The sequence below is a fragment of the Rattus norvegicus genome, chromosome 3, assembly GCF_021556685.1.
Source record: "Rattus norvegicus strain SHRSP/BbbUtx chromosome 3, alternate assembly SHRSP_T2T, whole genome shotgun sequence".
In the NCBI taxonomy this organism is placed as follows: Eukaryota; Metazoa; Chordata; class Mammalia; order Rodentia; family Muridae; genus Rattus; species Rattus norvegicus.
The window spans coordinates 54,625,871-54,641,782 of NC_141536.1; the positions used below are offsets into that span (position 1 = coordinate 54,625,871).

At 45.9% G+C, this 15,912-nt stretch overlaps 1 protein-coding gene across 2 annotated transcripts in view; it reads left to right on the forward strand.

Annotated features, from left to right (window-relative positions):
• Positions 1 to 15,538, forward strand: part of Gad1 (glutamate decarboxylase 1) — a 40,497-nt gene extending 24,959 nt beyond the window's left edge. For both annotated transcript variants that reach the window (NM_017007.2, XM_087648084.1), the window contains 10 exon segments: positions 101 to 216; positions 301 to 380; positions 612 to 666; positions 2,991 to 3,107; positions 4,214 to 4,278; positions 6,611 to 6,689; positions 8,059 to 8,208; positions 10,568 to 10,675; positions 13,326 to 13,415; positions 14,128 to 15,538. In NM_017007.2, coding sequence (NP_058703.1) covers positions 101 to 216; positions 301 to 380; positions 612 to 666; positions 2,991 to 3,107; positions 4,214 to 4,278; positions 6,611 to 6,689; positions 8,059 to 8,208; positions 10,568 to 10,675; positions 13,326 to 13,415; positions 14,128 to 14,301 — 1,034 coding nt within the window. In that variant the 3' untranslated portion in view covers positions 14,302 to 15,538.
• The last annotated feature ends 374 nt before the right edge of the window (positions 15,539 to 15,912 follow it).

A 15,912-nucleotide genomic window follows, 5' to 3' on the forward strand; every position in this document is an offset into this window, starting at 1 on the left:
TGTCCTTTCCCTTCCCGATGGGGTGAAACACCAGCTCAACTTTCGTGTTAAAATCCCAACAGAACCCCAGCAACCACCCGCTTTGTCTGCTTGTTGATAGGGGGAGCCATATCCAACATGTACAGCATCATGGCGGCTCGGTACAAGTACTTTCCAGAAGTGAAAACAAAAGGCATGGCGGCTGTGCCCAAACTGGTCCTCTTCACCTCAGAACACGTGAGTTGGGGACTCTGGCTTGTGGCTTGTGATGGTTTTCAAGGGACTATGCAACCTTTAACCTCAAGCATCCATTTGTTGCAGAGTCACTATTCCATAAAGAAGGCTGGGGCTGCGCTTGGCTTTGGAACTGACAATGTGATCCTGATAAAGTGCAATGAAAGGTAGGCAGGGTGGAGCGAGCGTCAGGTTCCTGATGTAGTAAATGTGTTCATCTGTTAAATTTGCTGTATTGTGTTTAAGGATTGGCTCCGTACAGTGTGCCAAGCTGCTAATGGTCTGTTGAAAATATCCATTTAAATTACTTTTTGCTGCTGCTGAAAAAGGTTTTTTCTCCCCTTGTATAATCTTGTTAATTCTTTATTTTAACTTCTCTCTTTTTATAATAATTACAGGGGGAAGATAATTCCAGCTGATTTAGAGGCAAAAATTCTTGATGCCAAACAAAAGGTATGAGAGTTTTGGTACATCTGAAACTTCAGTGAGTACTTTTTTTTTTAATGTCTGTTTCTCATCTACATGATGAAATATTTTGATAAGGGAATAATTGTATTACATTTCCAAGATTTCTATCTGAGATATTCACTTATTTCCAACTTGTAAAAGGATTTGGCCCCAAAGCTGAGTCTACAAGTCATACATTGTATGTGTGTGCACATGCGAACGTGCGTGCATGCATGTGTGTGTGTTTTTATGTTTGGGTGTGTGTGTGTGTGTGTATGTATGTGTGTGTGTGTGTGTGTGTAAAATAAAGACTTTAGTCATTAAGTCACCATGTGTCAAGAAGATCATTAATTTGATCTTCTTCAATGAATCAAGTACCTGGGATTCAGAAAAATTTAGCCAAACTGAACTTTTTGCATTCATTTGAACTTTTGCTTTCAAATTGAACTTTGTTTCTTGTTAGATATAGTCTAATTTTAATAAGTACCATTTTGTCATGGGACTCTGTTTAGCAAAGCTTTTCTGTGCCCCAGCAGATGGCTCACAGTACTTGGCAAATCCAGCTCAGCAAACTACTACACAAAGCGATTCCATAGACCAGATGTACCCAAGGCCCTGCCATGGAGCTTCCGCCATTCACCAACTCGTTGTTCAGTTACCTTCTCGTGCCTTCTTTTCTGACTGTGACTGTTTGCTGGGGCCACCACAGAGGAGGTGGATAGAGTTTTACTGGCCAAGGGCTAAGTCCCCAAACTCTCTGAGACTCAGAGAGCTCCCCAGCTTGCCCTAGCTCCTTTCTTTCATTTCTTTGTTTTCCTCTTTTCCATGCCAACATCCTAGCATGAATTGGTGTTTCAGCATTCCCAGTTATAGACCTACTATGATTATTATGTGGGTGCATGTGTTCATGTGTTTGCAGGTATACGTGTGTAGTTGTGTGTGTGTGTGTGTATGTGTGTGTGTGCGTGTGTGTGCAGGTGTGTGCATGCAGGTGTGTGCATGCAGGTGTACAGGTCTGTGTATGCTGGTATGTGTATGTGTAGGTATATAGGTGTGTGTGTGTGCGCAGGTGTGTGTGTGCGCAGGTGTGTGTGTGCAGGTGTGTGTGTGTGCAGGTGTGTGTGTGTGCAGGTGTGTGTGCAGGTGTGTGTGTGTGCAGGTGTGTGTGTGTGTGCAGGTGTGTGTGTGTGCAGGTGTATGTGTGTGCAGGTGTGCACATGCAGGTGTGTTACAGGTGTGTGTGGAAGCCAGAGGACATGAAGCATAGGCACTGCATCATTTATTTGAAACAAGGTCTCTCCCTGGCCTCTCCCTGCTCTCTCACAAGGCAGGCTAGGTTGGCTGAGCGGCAAGCCTCAAAGACCCACCTACCTCCACTTACCTGTCCCAGTTCTGAGATTATAAGCATGCACCAATGTGCTGCTTCTTAAGTGTGAATTCTGAGGTCCTCATGTTTTCAAAGCAAGCACTTTACCAGCTGAGCTAATTTCCCAGTATCCACCTCTTTAAAAAATGTTTAAGTTTAATTGTGTTATCAAACCACTTAGAACAGCTTGACTCCCACAGAGAGCAATGTCCAGATGATGTCAAAGCGCTCATTACTCCAAATACTTAGTATTTTTTCTTTAGTTCCTGTCATGTAACTTACCACTGTGATATACTTTATGCGTTTTGCCCATCTGTTTTTAAGTCCATCATGTTAGAGTTCTTTCTCTACTCGCTCCCTGTACTGTTCCCAGCACCAAAAACCTGGCATGTAAAAGTCACTCACAAGAAACAAAACAAAACCAACAACATATTCCTGTCAAATGGATGAATGAAAAACGAAGAGTACTTCGAGCCACGGTCTCTAATTTCACCAGCTTGGCTCATGGTTAGAAATAAAGACTGGTGCCTTCTACTTCCTGTGGAAACAAGTAGATGGGGAAGGTTAAAAACCACAGACGAGGGGCCTGGAGCGATGGCTCAGCAGCTGAGAGGGCATACACTTTTCCACCGAACCAGACATTGGTTCCCAGCACCTGCATCAGGCTTACAACCACCTGATACTCCATCTCTGCGATATTAAAATCCTCTTCTGTGCACTGAGGGTAGCAGTACACACTGGGCACACAGGCACATGGACAGACACACACACACACACACACACACACACACACACACACAAAACAAATAAATGAAAACATTTTTTTTGGTTCTTTTTTTTCGGAGCTGGGGACCGAACCCAGGGCCTTGCGCTTCCTAGGTAAGCGCTCTACCACTGAGCTAAATCCCCAGCCCCATGAAAACATTTTTTAAAGCACTAATCAGCTATCTCTTTCACCTTGTAGGGATTTGTTCCCCTTTATGTCAATGCAACCGCAGGCACGACTGTTTATGGAGCGTTTGATCCGATCCAGGAGATTGCAGACATATGTGAGAAATACAACCTTTGGCTGCATGTGGATGTAAGTGTCCTTGTCACACACAACCTTGTCCTGTTAAGGGGTAGAAACAACCCTTTTCACCCTGAACACCCTGCCTGGCCCTACCTGCATACATTTGCTCCTGCTCTTCCCCACTCCTCAGTGAGCCATTTGTGAACAGTGCATGCCTCAGGACCTGGTCACCCTCTGGGATTCATTCTGTCCTGGCCAATGGTTACCTTGTGTGGATCCTTCTAGAGCCTACTATGATGACCACTTGCTTTATTTGGATGAATGGATGTAAAGTAAAATATACCTGACTTCAGATAGAAAAGAAATTCTGAAAAGGATTTCAGAAGAAACTAAGACATGGCGTCCAGGAAGTGGCCATGAGTGTGAACACTTAGTCACCTGCCTGCATCCCACATCTGGAACACTTCTCAGAAAGATGTCCATCTGCTTCATGAAGGAAAATAAGGATGTATACAGAAGACATGAGCAGCTATGAGATTAATCCGGAAGTTTCCCAGCAAATGTGTGCTCTTACGTACATCATGGGAGCCCCCCCTCCCCCATGCATTTTCTCATTGGATGTAATTTCTTGGATGTAGACAAAAGGAAAATCTGCCCCGCTGTTGAATAAATGGCTCACAAAGGCTGTGCTGTGTCGAATGCTATGCCAGGCTTAGCATTACAGTAAAACAGGTATCGTGGTACCCAGAGCAGTGTCTCCTATGACTGGGGCTTCTGAGTTTCTCAAGACTTTGTTGGAGGAGGCAGGCAGTTGCTCCTACCGTCTAAGCTGCCTTCAGTACCGCCATGGCTGTCAAGACTAGTATATTGGATTCAGAGAATCCCTGGCTTGTCGCAACACTCTGTGTTTCGATCCACAGTCACCGCAAACAATCCACTCTTTCTAGATCATGAAGACATTCTCTGGAGGAAGTTTATATAAAGAAATGGAAAACACTGATGAGCCCACAGCCTTGGCAACTCGAACTGTTGGCACGGGCTTTTCCACAGGCCATCCCTCGCGTAACCTTGATCTGCCGTCTTTGCTTCCCTCGTGCTGGAATGAAAGGCATGCCTAGCTTCCTTCTAGAGTCTTCAGCATTAAAGCTCCTCTGGTCTCTTTTCTGTCCTTGCAGGCTGCCTGGGGTGGTGGGCTGCTCATGTCCCGGAAGCATCGCCACAAACTCAGCGGCATAGAAAGGTACAGTAGGCTCCATGGCCCCCTTCATCTTCTGCATCAGATACACTATACATCTTGGCCCATCCCTTCCCCTCCCACCCCTCATGTCAGCCTAAAGTCTCCCAACCCTGATTTTCAGTGATGGATGACCTCAATCAGACTAAGCAAACTTTAGCTCACCTGGTGTCTTTTGAGTGCATGGTTTATTTACAAGTCAAATGAGTCCCCTGTGAATCCATGCGCGGTGAAGTAGGGCACCCAGTGAGGTGCCTAGGAAGGAGAAAGGTGAAGAAGACAGGGAGGTCATTGGTTATTCCTTTAACTCCTCTTCCTCTGTAAGGTAGCAGATGACTGAGACACCCCGCCCCCCTGACTTGCAAAAGAGAGGCAGGGAACAAAGATGTAGAAAAGAATATTCCAGGCAGAGAGCGTGTTCAATACAAGGGCCCCGAGACAGGACTCGTGGCCATCCTGAGGACAGTGGATGTGACAGGTGAAGACCAGGGCAGTAAGAAGACGGGGCCTGGAAGCTCATGGGTGCCCTCTCCCAGCAAGGACTCTGGATTCTGTAGCCCTGACTGCCTGCTCTCTTCTCTGGTTTGAAACACCACTGTCAACACAAGATTGGCTCTTTAAAGATGAAGTGTATGGGGTTGGGGACTTAGCTCAGTGGTAGAGCGCTTGCCTAGGAAGCGCAAGGCCCTGAGTTCGGTCCCCAGCTCCGAAAAAAAGAACCAAAAACAAAAAAAAAGATGAAATGTATGACCATATAATTTGGAGGCAAATATATGAAACATCTCGGGCAGTTCTCATTTCCCACCCTTGGATCCAGGTGAAAGAGTGAACGCTGGGCTTGTTCCTCATTAGCATTACAGCGTGCACGGTTCCCGAAGGGAGCCATCCCCCACCATGCCCTATTTCCCTCCTCTTGCAGTAGCAGAGAATCACTTACTTCGTGCCTTTGGGACATTCAGAAAGCCATCTTAAAGCCAATTTATGAGATCTAAATATAATTTTTAATGACTTGACATGCAACAGCAGTGACAAAATTGGCTAAGTTCATGCCTTCTAAGTGGATTGACATGGAGTCTTCTCTATGATGCCAGCACTTGTCAACCTTCCTGGGAGTCCTCCCAAGCCTCTTTCATCAGAGATCCTTTTTGGGCACATAGGGGGAAAATTCTTCAAGCTCTGTCCCGAACATGTGCGCATGTGTGCGCACACACACACACACACACACACACACACACGATTAACACACACGACTAAAAGCCCACAGTGAGGGGTTAGTACTGGGTTAGCACAGATATGGAATCTCAAGGCAATTGTGACATCAGAGAAAACACCCATCTCAGGTATTAAAATGCAGAGCCCAGCTATGGCTGAGGCCATCAGAAAAGGGTCTGTAACCCACAGAAGCAAATTTCCCAAGTTTGAATCATTATACATTACACTCAGTTGTTTCTGTAATGTCCTAGCTAGTGTGCTCCTTAGTCATCTAATTGCGTCTGACAGAGTGATCCAGTTGCTAGGAGACCATGCTTGCTAAGTGAGCATGGCGGCCCAGACTGGCAAGAATCATGCTGATTTCTCAATTGCTGCTGCTAGGTAGTCCAAGTCTATGGCAGTGCAGCCGATCATTGCCTTGAGGTGCACCATCAGCAGGCAGACCCTTCTCACTAGCCCTGCTTTAAATCAAAACAGAAGGGCAGAAAGCAGTCTAAGGCTTCCATAAGGAAGCAGTCTAGTGTAGGGACTGTGAGTGTTGGTTCTGTAAAGAGGATCCTGGAGCTGGACCAAGACCCAGCAACTCCCAGCTGTGTGGCTTTGGATAATGTGGTTAGCCTATCTGTGCATATGTTTCTTCTCGTAAACGAGAAGCAATAGGAATATCTACATCGTGGTGTTGCTGTGAGAATCACATATACAAGGGCCTGTGATTACATATTCCATGAACTTGTTTTATCTTTTATTCCATTCTGATGAGATAGATGTGAACTCTGAAGCACACGTGAGTTGAGTAATGTACACAAGCTAGAAAGTGTCAGGACTAAGGTTTAGGTTTGAACTGTATACCTGCAAAGCCCCGGGACCTTAGCCCCATTTCCTGTCATATACACCTACAGCTCTGAGAACAGAAGGGTGTACAATAAGTAACGGTGACCGTTGTTAATGGCAGCTCTAGAGAATTCCGCAGTGCAATACCTTGGGAGACTGCCTGAAACATGCAGTTCCCACTGCAAGGAAAGCAGCTATGACTTCAGTGGTGATGGGCTGGAGGGGTTTTCCTCAAGAGGATAGGCTCTTCTTTCCCTTCCTCCCATCTTCTCAGAGGTTCCTGTGTGTCTTCCAGGGCCAATTCAGTCACCTGGAACCCTCACAAGATGATGGGTGTGCTGCTCCAGTGTTCTGCCATCCTGGTCAAGGAAAAGGTTTGTGCTCCCTTGGTTGGTGGCCCCACAGGGAACCTGCAGACCTCTTCCCCACCCTTTCCTTTGAGCTGGGGACCGAACCCAGGGCCTTGCGCTTCCTAGGCAAGCGCTCTACCAGCTCTACCACTGAGTTAAATCCCCAACCCCTTCCCCACCCTTTCCTAACACTGATTTTCCTCTTGGCTCTTGGCTGCCCTTTGTCTTCGTTCAGTGCTTTGGGAACTGCTGGTGACAGAGCCTTTAGTGAGCTTCTTTGGATGTGTCTTCATGTGTGCACAGACCTGAGAGTGATTGCTGAATCGCCCAGTCAGTGAGAACAAACCACGCTCGCTCACTCACTGGAGCGTACATTGGGTTCTTAGTGGATATTTGTAGCCTGGAGAGCTGAAAAAAAGTTAGATGGAACAGGAAGTACAGATACCGGGGACTGCTGATCAGATGCTTCTATAAGGCCAACCAAATGACTCAGTGAGCAAAGACACTGGCGCCAAACCTGAGGCTCTGTGTTCTTTCACTGGAACCCACACGGAGGAAGGAGGGAATATGCCCCGGTATACAGATATGTGTGTGCGTGTGTGTGTGTGTGTGTGTGTGTGTGTGTGTGTAATACATCCACGCACACAGCGTGTGCACACACACAAAATAAATACATGTAACTTCTAAAAAGGCTTCTGTAAGTGAGCTGCAGACGGATTTTTCTCCCCACCTCCTCCCCCACATACCACACCCAGTGCACCCCCTCCCCCACATACCACACCCAGTGCACCCCCCCACATACCACACCCAGTGCACCCCTCCACCACATACCACACCCAGTGCACCTCCTCCCCCACATACCACACCCAGTGCACCTCCTCCCCTACATACCACATTGATGTTTCACAGATGACAAGAGAGGTACCCACCTCAGGTGTCTCTTTTGGGAGTCAGACCCCATATTGGCTCTCCTCCACTTACCCTAACGTCATGGGGGGGTCTTGCATAAATTGGAAGACTTGGAGAGGGGGTAGCATCTGGGAGGAGGACGGTTCTTCACAGCACCGGCTTCCCCACCTGCTGAGGTGTTTACTCAAAGCCCCTCCCAAAGAATGGCTAAGTAATTCCTCCACCTAAATGTCCTGATGTCGCTAGAGAAACAGTGAAGCCCTTGCAGACATCCAACACAAGAGAACTTTTTGTGACCAGTGTGACAGAAGGAAGGCAGGGGTTGAGGGCAGACAGGAAGGGTTTTTTCCCCAAGAGTGGCTTTAAAGGACATCTGAACTTATGGAAGCCCTCGGAAGAAAGGAGGTGTGGGTCCCCAGCTCATCCTTGAACCCACATCTCTGACTGGTGATGACAGTTGCTCACACCTTGATTTTTATGACAGGGTATACTCCAAGGATGCAACCAGATGTGTGCAGGCTACCTCTTCCAGCCAGACAAGCAGTATGACGTCTCCTACGATACAGGGGACAAGGCGATTCAGTGTGGCCGCCATGTGGACATCTTCAAGTTCTGGCTGATGTGGAAAGCAAAGGTATAAAGGGGAAATTCAGGAAACAGGGAGCTGTGACTAGTCCAGGCTGGCTGGTGACAGGGAGGTAGTGATGGGTCACAGTTTACTGCACAGGTAACTGTAGATAATTGTAGATAATTGTTAACTGTATCTTCTTTGTGAAAGAAATAACTTTCTTTGTATGTCAATTTTCTCTTCTTCGGTTTCTTCTCCTTAGTTAGAATCACCATAAATGTTCTTATTCTTATAATTCTTTTATTACTAAAAAAAAATTGCCAAAAGGACTTCCACAATAATTCCTCTTAAATTTAAAAAAAAGTGTGTTTTTGTTTGTCTGTCTATCTGTCTGTCTCTCCCCCCTCTCCCTCCCTCCCTTCTGTGCGCGTGCACTCCTGTGCGTGTGCGTGCATGTGTGTGTGTGTGTGTGTGTGTGTGTTTATGAGCATGAGTGTGCATGTGCCACAGTGTGCATGTGGAGGTGAGAAGGAAACTTGCAGAGGTTGGTTTCCTCTTGCCAACATATGGGTTCCTGGGTTCCCGGACCAAACCTAGACTGTAAGGCTTGGCAGCAAACACCATTACCCACTGAGCCATCTTGCCTGTCCGCCACAATAATTCTTAAGAACTCTAAAATTATTTAGTACAGATAGAAAAGGTTATAGGATGACTGTGTGGGTCTGGGAAGAAGGCAGCCAAGTTAAAGGCAACCTGGATTTCCCAGCTTTGTGTCACTTCTGTTGTTTCTATTTACTTACTACTTGTTAATTTTAATAATTTCCACAGTAAAGATTTGGACTAATTTCCCCTCCAAACAATAAGGCTTTCCAGCAATGTCTAGTCTCATCTTTTTTTCTTCTATAGAAAAGAGCTGGCAGATGATCCGTGTCCTTCCTTATGAAGCCATCTCGCCTGGGTGTAGGGTCTGGATTTGATTTCTCCCACAAAGTAATCATAGACATTTTGAGCATATAAGAGCCTTTACCACAGGAGAGACAGAGCCCCGTCATTTTGCACTGCTGTAATGATAATGATCACATGGCCTGTCTCTGTAATTACATCTTCATTTTGTCTAACAGTGGCCTCCTGAGCTGTCCCCAGAAGGTTGAGCCCCTAGGTTGTAGAGGGAAGATCCCGGGGTGGAAATCCTTTTCATGGGAGAGCCCCCCAGTCCCATCTCTTGGAGGAGCTCCTGCTTTGCCGTCTCTTGATTCTGCTCAGGCCCTTCAGCCACCCACAGGCCAGCCTTGTGCATCTGTTCTCGTTAACACCAACCCAATCAGCAGCCGGAACGCTGCTCGCCAGTCAGCCATGCTGGCTCTTGAAACTCACGCTCAGCCAGTTTGGGAGTAGTTAGAGCTAGTGCGGTCTGGGCATGTACTAAGAACCGTGGCTTCCACACTTGCCTGCTGGCCTGTTGCTGGAAGGGAGCAACCCTGTTCTATGGAGAGTGAATTGCCTGTGAGGACCGGGCACAGGTTTGGCCAGGATATATGGCTGGGGTAGATGCATTCTATGATAGCATCTTTTAAAGTATCTGATGAAGAAGTAGATGGTAGTTCCTTTGAGCTATCATGAAAGCATTAAAAAAATGCAAAACACAAGCCCAAAGTCACTATTTGTTGTTAACGTCAATAGTTATATTTGTTTTAAAAGTTTCTTAACGGAACCAGCAAGGTGACTTAGCAGGTAGAGGTGCTTGCCACCAAGAGTTTAAATCCCAGAACACATGTGATGAAAAGAGAAACCTGAACCCACTAATTGTCCTCTGACCCTCATTCCCAGACATACATAAAGGCACACACAGGCAGCACAAGCATGTGTGTGCAAGAGCACACACACACACACACAGAGAGAGAGAGAGAGAGAGAGACAGAGAGACAGAGAGACAGAGAGACAGAGAGACAGAGAGAGAGATCAAAGGGGCAGAGGAAGGAAGGAAGGAGAGAGACAGAGAGACAGAGAGAGACTATCCAGAATGAGAGCAAGGGCAGATAAGTAAATGTTTTATTAAAAGTTCTTCCTTTCAGCTTCTCTACTCGTTCTGTCCCAGTCTGCAACAGTTTGTAGACTGGTCTCAGCCCAGAGAGGACACTCTCCAAAAGCACTATCCAAAAGCAAACCAGCTAGTGGCTGACTGGTTGGAAGCTAAAGCTCTGCCGAGAACAACTTCCAAGGTTCCAAACAAAGGCCCTAGAAAGAGAAAGTATCTTCTTGCATTTGAAGAAACTGTGCACATTTAATTAAATGGTCCTTCCTAGCCACCTCCAAGATGACACTTCTTTAAATGCCCCATAAACCAGGCCAGCACAGCCTTCCCGAATGACTGTCACAGGGAAATGCAACTTGACAGCAACAAACACAGCTTTCTTCTTTGAAACAGGGCACTGTGGGATTTGAAAATCAGATCAACAAATGCCTGGAGCTGGCTGAATACCTCTATGCCAAGATTAAAAACAGAGAAGAGTTTGAGATGGTTTTCAATGGTGAGGTAGGTTGTCCCCATGGACCGCACACACAGTGCTTCCAGAAAAAACACACGGGGAGTTCCTGGAGCTTTAGACCACCGATGTCTCATCATCTCATTCTAAAGGGTCTTGAACTTTAACTACCCATGACCCCTTTCACCCCAGATATCTTTCTTTACACAACCCCAGGTATGTGGATGTATAAAATAGGCAGACTGAGGATGAATAGTAAAGATAATTATTTTAAAGCAATTCTCTGGTAGATAGTTTTGCCATTTGCTAAAGACTGAAGTAAATTTGCACGCTAACGAGATGGGGGTGGCCGTTGTTTATTTGTACACAAAGTATTGCATTTTGGTTGAATATGTGATAGGCAAGATTCAAAGTAGTGATTCTCAACCAATGGGTTGTGACCCATTTCAGAGGGGTCACCTAAGACTGTCATAAAACAGATATTTACATTATGGTTCATAACAGTAGCAAAACTACAGCTATGAAGTAGCAACAAAAGTAATTTTATGGTTGGGGGTCACTATTGTGTTGATAAAAAGATAAAGAGAAGGGAGGATATGATCTATGGAAGTCTGAGGAAAGGGGGTGCCTTAGCGGGCCCATGCTGAGACATCCCTTCTCCTTGAGGTACCAGTCACATGACGGTATAGTATAGAATAGAGTTTATTCAGGGCGTGGGGAGGGGAGTTGAGAGGAGATAGAGAAATAGAAGAGTAGAGGCTGACCATGAGCACATGGAGAGGAGGAGGAAGGGAATAGGGAGAGAAGGGACAAAGAGGAAGAAGAAGCAAGAAGGCAAGAGAGAGCGAGAGGCAGCAAGAAAGTGAGGAGGGGGCAAGCAGCCCCTATTGTAGTGTCAGGCATACCTGACTGTTGCCAGGTAACTGTGGGGGTGGAGCTTAGACAGAATGCTAACAGTCTCCACAACATAAAGAACTGGATTAAAGGGCCACAGCATTACGTAGGTTGAGGACCACTGACGTAGAGGATCCTTAACATTTTTCAGAGTTGAGTGAGATTTTGATTTTATAGTCTCCAATGTAGAGAATGCTGCTTTGCATTAATATACCATACATATAGTACACATGTGTAGTACATATAGTACAGAATGTCAACAGGAAAATATTAAAAGTCTTTGTTTTCTGTAACAGCCATTTTCTACAAGCACAGAGCCCTTTGTGAGTACTGCAGAAACACTGTTGTTCACAGCATGCCGCAGTCTGGACTCTGGAGCTGTTTCAGGCAGCCTTCCTTGACACTGTGTGGCATGTGCAGAGCAGGTTGTATACTCACAACCATGTCTGGAGTGAGGTAACATCACGCAGCTCAGGAGGGGCACTGCCAGCAAGCCCCGGATTCATTACATGCTGGTTTAGAGTTCAGCCTTGTCCTTCTATGACCAGAAGTCTTTTTCAATCGCCCACACTCAGTCATACAACCCCATATGAAGTAGCAACACAGAGTTAAAGGCGCTGAGCCCTGAAGCGCATGGCTCTCAGCCAGCTCTTTGACCTAGCGCGTTCCCTGTGGCAGGTCCTACCCCTTCCTTGTTCTTGGCTCTGTCTTGAATTGGACTCTATCCATAAGTATCTCCCAGGCCCAAGAAGCTTAGAGGTCAGGTATATCCTCATCTTCCAAGACTGGCTCTAAATGAGGGCTTGCTCTCCATGGATTCATTATGAAGAGAGCCTGATAAACTGCTTCTGCCTGGGTTCACACACTCCCCCCATTATACACACACAGCAAAGCACCTGTCAGCCCAATACTTCCTGAGTGCCAGATCCTGGGTTATATATTATTGGCCAAAACAAATACTGTGCCTGCCCCGGTGAGGTTTACAATTGAATAAAGAAAGATGGACTCACTCCAGTCCTGGTAAACGAAAGCCTGTTCATACACCAAACAGCTGTTCATAACCTGCTGTAACCGAGCGCCAGCCACAGCGGGCCAGCCAGTGCGCTTCTCAAGATGCCACCTGAGAGTCAGCAAACGAGCACCAGAGTCCTGAGCACGTGCCGTCAGCATGCAGTGCCCACGCGCCCCGTCTCTGGGACCTCTCGGTTCAGGGTTGACACATTCTAGTAGAACAGCGAAAAAGAGACTGATGTCTCCAGACACCTAGAACGGCGCTTCTCAACCTGTGGGTTCTGACCCCTCGAGGGCGCAAATGACCCTTTCACAGTTCGAGTCATAACAGTAGCAAACTTGCAGTTATTAAGTAGCAACGGAAGTACTTTTTTGGTCGGGGGTCACCAAAGGGTCTGCACGTGCAGGCACTATGCAAGCAACATCTAAGGGGAGAGCTGCAAATCTCTCACACCAACAAACAAAAAAATAAGCTAAGCGGCTTCCTCTGCATCGGTATCAAGGTACACAGTTAGTAGGCTTGGGGATCTAGAATGTTCGTTGGGGGGTTGGGGAGCCAACGCTCTTGACCGGAGAGAGTGGATAAGCGGTACTTCCTGTCTGGCTTGTTTATGCGCTGCCCAGGCAATGCTTTGGAGACCTCATTCAGACAACACCTCCCCCGCCCTCCCTTCCCGTACTGGGGAAAAAAAAACAAAACACAAGAATGACTTTTTCCAAAAATGCCTCCAGCTTGTGCTCAAGTTCTAATCATTGTATGTTTGTTTGCTTGATTGTCTCCTGAAATTTCTACAGCCTGAGCACACAAATGTCTGTTTCTGGTACATACCACAAAGCCTCCGAGGGGTTCCAGACAGCCCTGAGCGACGAGAAAAACTACACAGGGTAAGGACGCTCTTTCTGTCTCAGATGCCCGGCTGCTGCTACTGTTCGCTCGCTGGTCAGGCCATCTTGGTGCCTCTGTGCTGTTCTCAAAAGGGAAGGATTAGAAAGTTAAAAAAAAAAACGTTTCAGGGTGGACTTCTGGGTAATGGGTGTTACAAAGTCGTCCTCTAGAGTCTGCATTGTCCCTGGCTGCAGTTCAGATACAATAGGAACCTCTAAAAAAAAATGGAGTCCCACTTGGGACTGGTGCTCTTCTTTACAGAGGCTCTCTTGGAACATTCCGGATTCTTCTTTGTTTGCGCTGTTTTACTAAATCCAAGCCTAGTCGAGTTCAGACTCATGTTCTCTGTCGATTTCTACATCTAGATTATCCACTCAAGGTTGTTGCCATATTTATGCATATTATGCAACCCGTGGAGTGGATATTTGATAAACTGAGTCTGTGTGCCAGGCAGTATCCTGGACTCCTGGCTATGTACATCAAAACTTGAAGTGTTTTGTCTTCGCTTCTTCTTTTTTTTCCATTGTTTTATCATTGTTCCAAGACTGACTTCCAAGGTTGACCTGCCCAGTGTTTTCTAAAGGAACTGGTGGTCAGGTGGGTTTAGATATTAGCCATGAAAGACACTTTGAAAAGTAAGTCAAGTTGCTCTGTTAAAACGAGGGGTGTCAGCGTTGGTGCTGAGTTTGGCCTTATGTTCTCTATCTCAAGGTGGCTCCCAAGATCAAAGCCCTGATGATGGAGTCAGGAACAACCATGGTTGGTTACCAGCCTCAAGGGGACAAGGCCAACTTCTTCCGGATGGTCATCTCCAACCCAGCCGCCACCCAGTCTGACATCGATTTCCTCATCGAGGAAATAGAGAGGTTGGGTCAAGATCTGTAATCCCCCCCCCCTTTGCAGAACCGTAATCACCGGCCATAGCCCTGCCCCTCTGGCACCCTAGAACGCAGTTCTGTCAGTAGTTGACACACCTAGGCCATTTCACTGAAGGAAATTATAATCTCTTAAAGAATATTTGTCACATCTCACGTAAGCTTGTTTGTTAGAATTAGCGGGAAATAATGTTCTTTTAAAAAAATTGCACATTAGAAACACAGTATATATGTACAGTTATATATATATATATACCTCTCTCTATGTACTATGTATGTATAGTGAATGTGGCTTAGTCCTAGACCACAGCATGTCGCTCGCTCCCAGGGAATTAGCCTCACCCCCAGCAATTACTAAGAGGCTAACCATCTCGCAAGCAACTGCAGGACAGATGGTACCCCCACTGCAGTGTCCTAGGGACCCAGGGAAAGGCCGTTGCTGGGAGCCTACCACCCTGCTAGAGCTGTCCCCACCTGAATGGATGGATGATGGATGGCAGGAAGTACCAGTAGATGACAAATGTCACACCCTCCCTGTTAGTGCCCTGCTAGGGGATATAGTAGCAGAGTCTTTGTCACAATTGTGCTGTTGCTGCGTTTTAGAGATTAATCTGTGTAAACTGTACATTACCGTTGTCTATCTTTGGGCAGGGGGAAGTGCATATAATGATTTAATTGTACGTCAGTGAGATATTTGCTTATTTATATTCAAATATATATCATGTTAAAGAGACATCTTGTATTTTCTTCCCATTTGTAATGTATCTTATTTATATATTAATGGAGTAAGTTCTGGATACTGTTTATGGTATTTTCGTGCATTTGTGAGCCAAAGAGAAAAGATGAAAATTAGTGAGACTTGCATTTATATTTGAGTGCCCTTAACATAATGATTTGAACACATGTGTACTGTCTGGAAACGAATTCTGATACTGTACATAGAGTGGCGTTATGGAAATCTTGCTTCAGTAGCCTTTGCTCTTCTCTTTCCCCCCTCAGGCTGTACGTCAGGTGTTCTCAAAGCTTTTCTAGTAACTGTTGAAAAATAATGACTAGATCTCCTGTAATTTTGTAGTAGTATATGACCAATCTCTGTGACTCGCTTAGCTGAAACCTAAGGCTATGTTTCCGAAGATCTCCGATACACTGACCAGTCCCACAAGTGTTTTTGAAGACATGAAACCCACACTGTGCATTTAGAGTATGCAAGAAGAATATAAATAAAATAAAAAAATATTCTCCATGAAGAATTTGTATTCCAGTCTGTGTTTCATGTATAAAGAGAGAGTTCCAGGAATCTTCATCTGGGATTTTCCGTGACCCATCCATCTCCCATTAGCCAGCTTTTGGTGATGCTCCGTCTCCTGGTTACATTGAGCTTTTACCAACTGTTGCAGGTTCCTATGCCCGTAGTTACGTTATATTTGTTCTTTGTGCCCAGAAGGAAAAAACAAAAAAAAAAAAACAAAAAAAAAAACAAGCCCGTGTCTCCCCTTCCTGGCTGCATCTTGGAGTTGCCTCATCGGTAAACAGATATTTCCATCCTCTACCTCGGGGAGAGCTATGGGACTCCAAGGTTGCAGTGTTGAGTGTAGCAGACAAATATCCCTTCTAGTTTGGA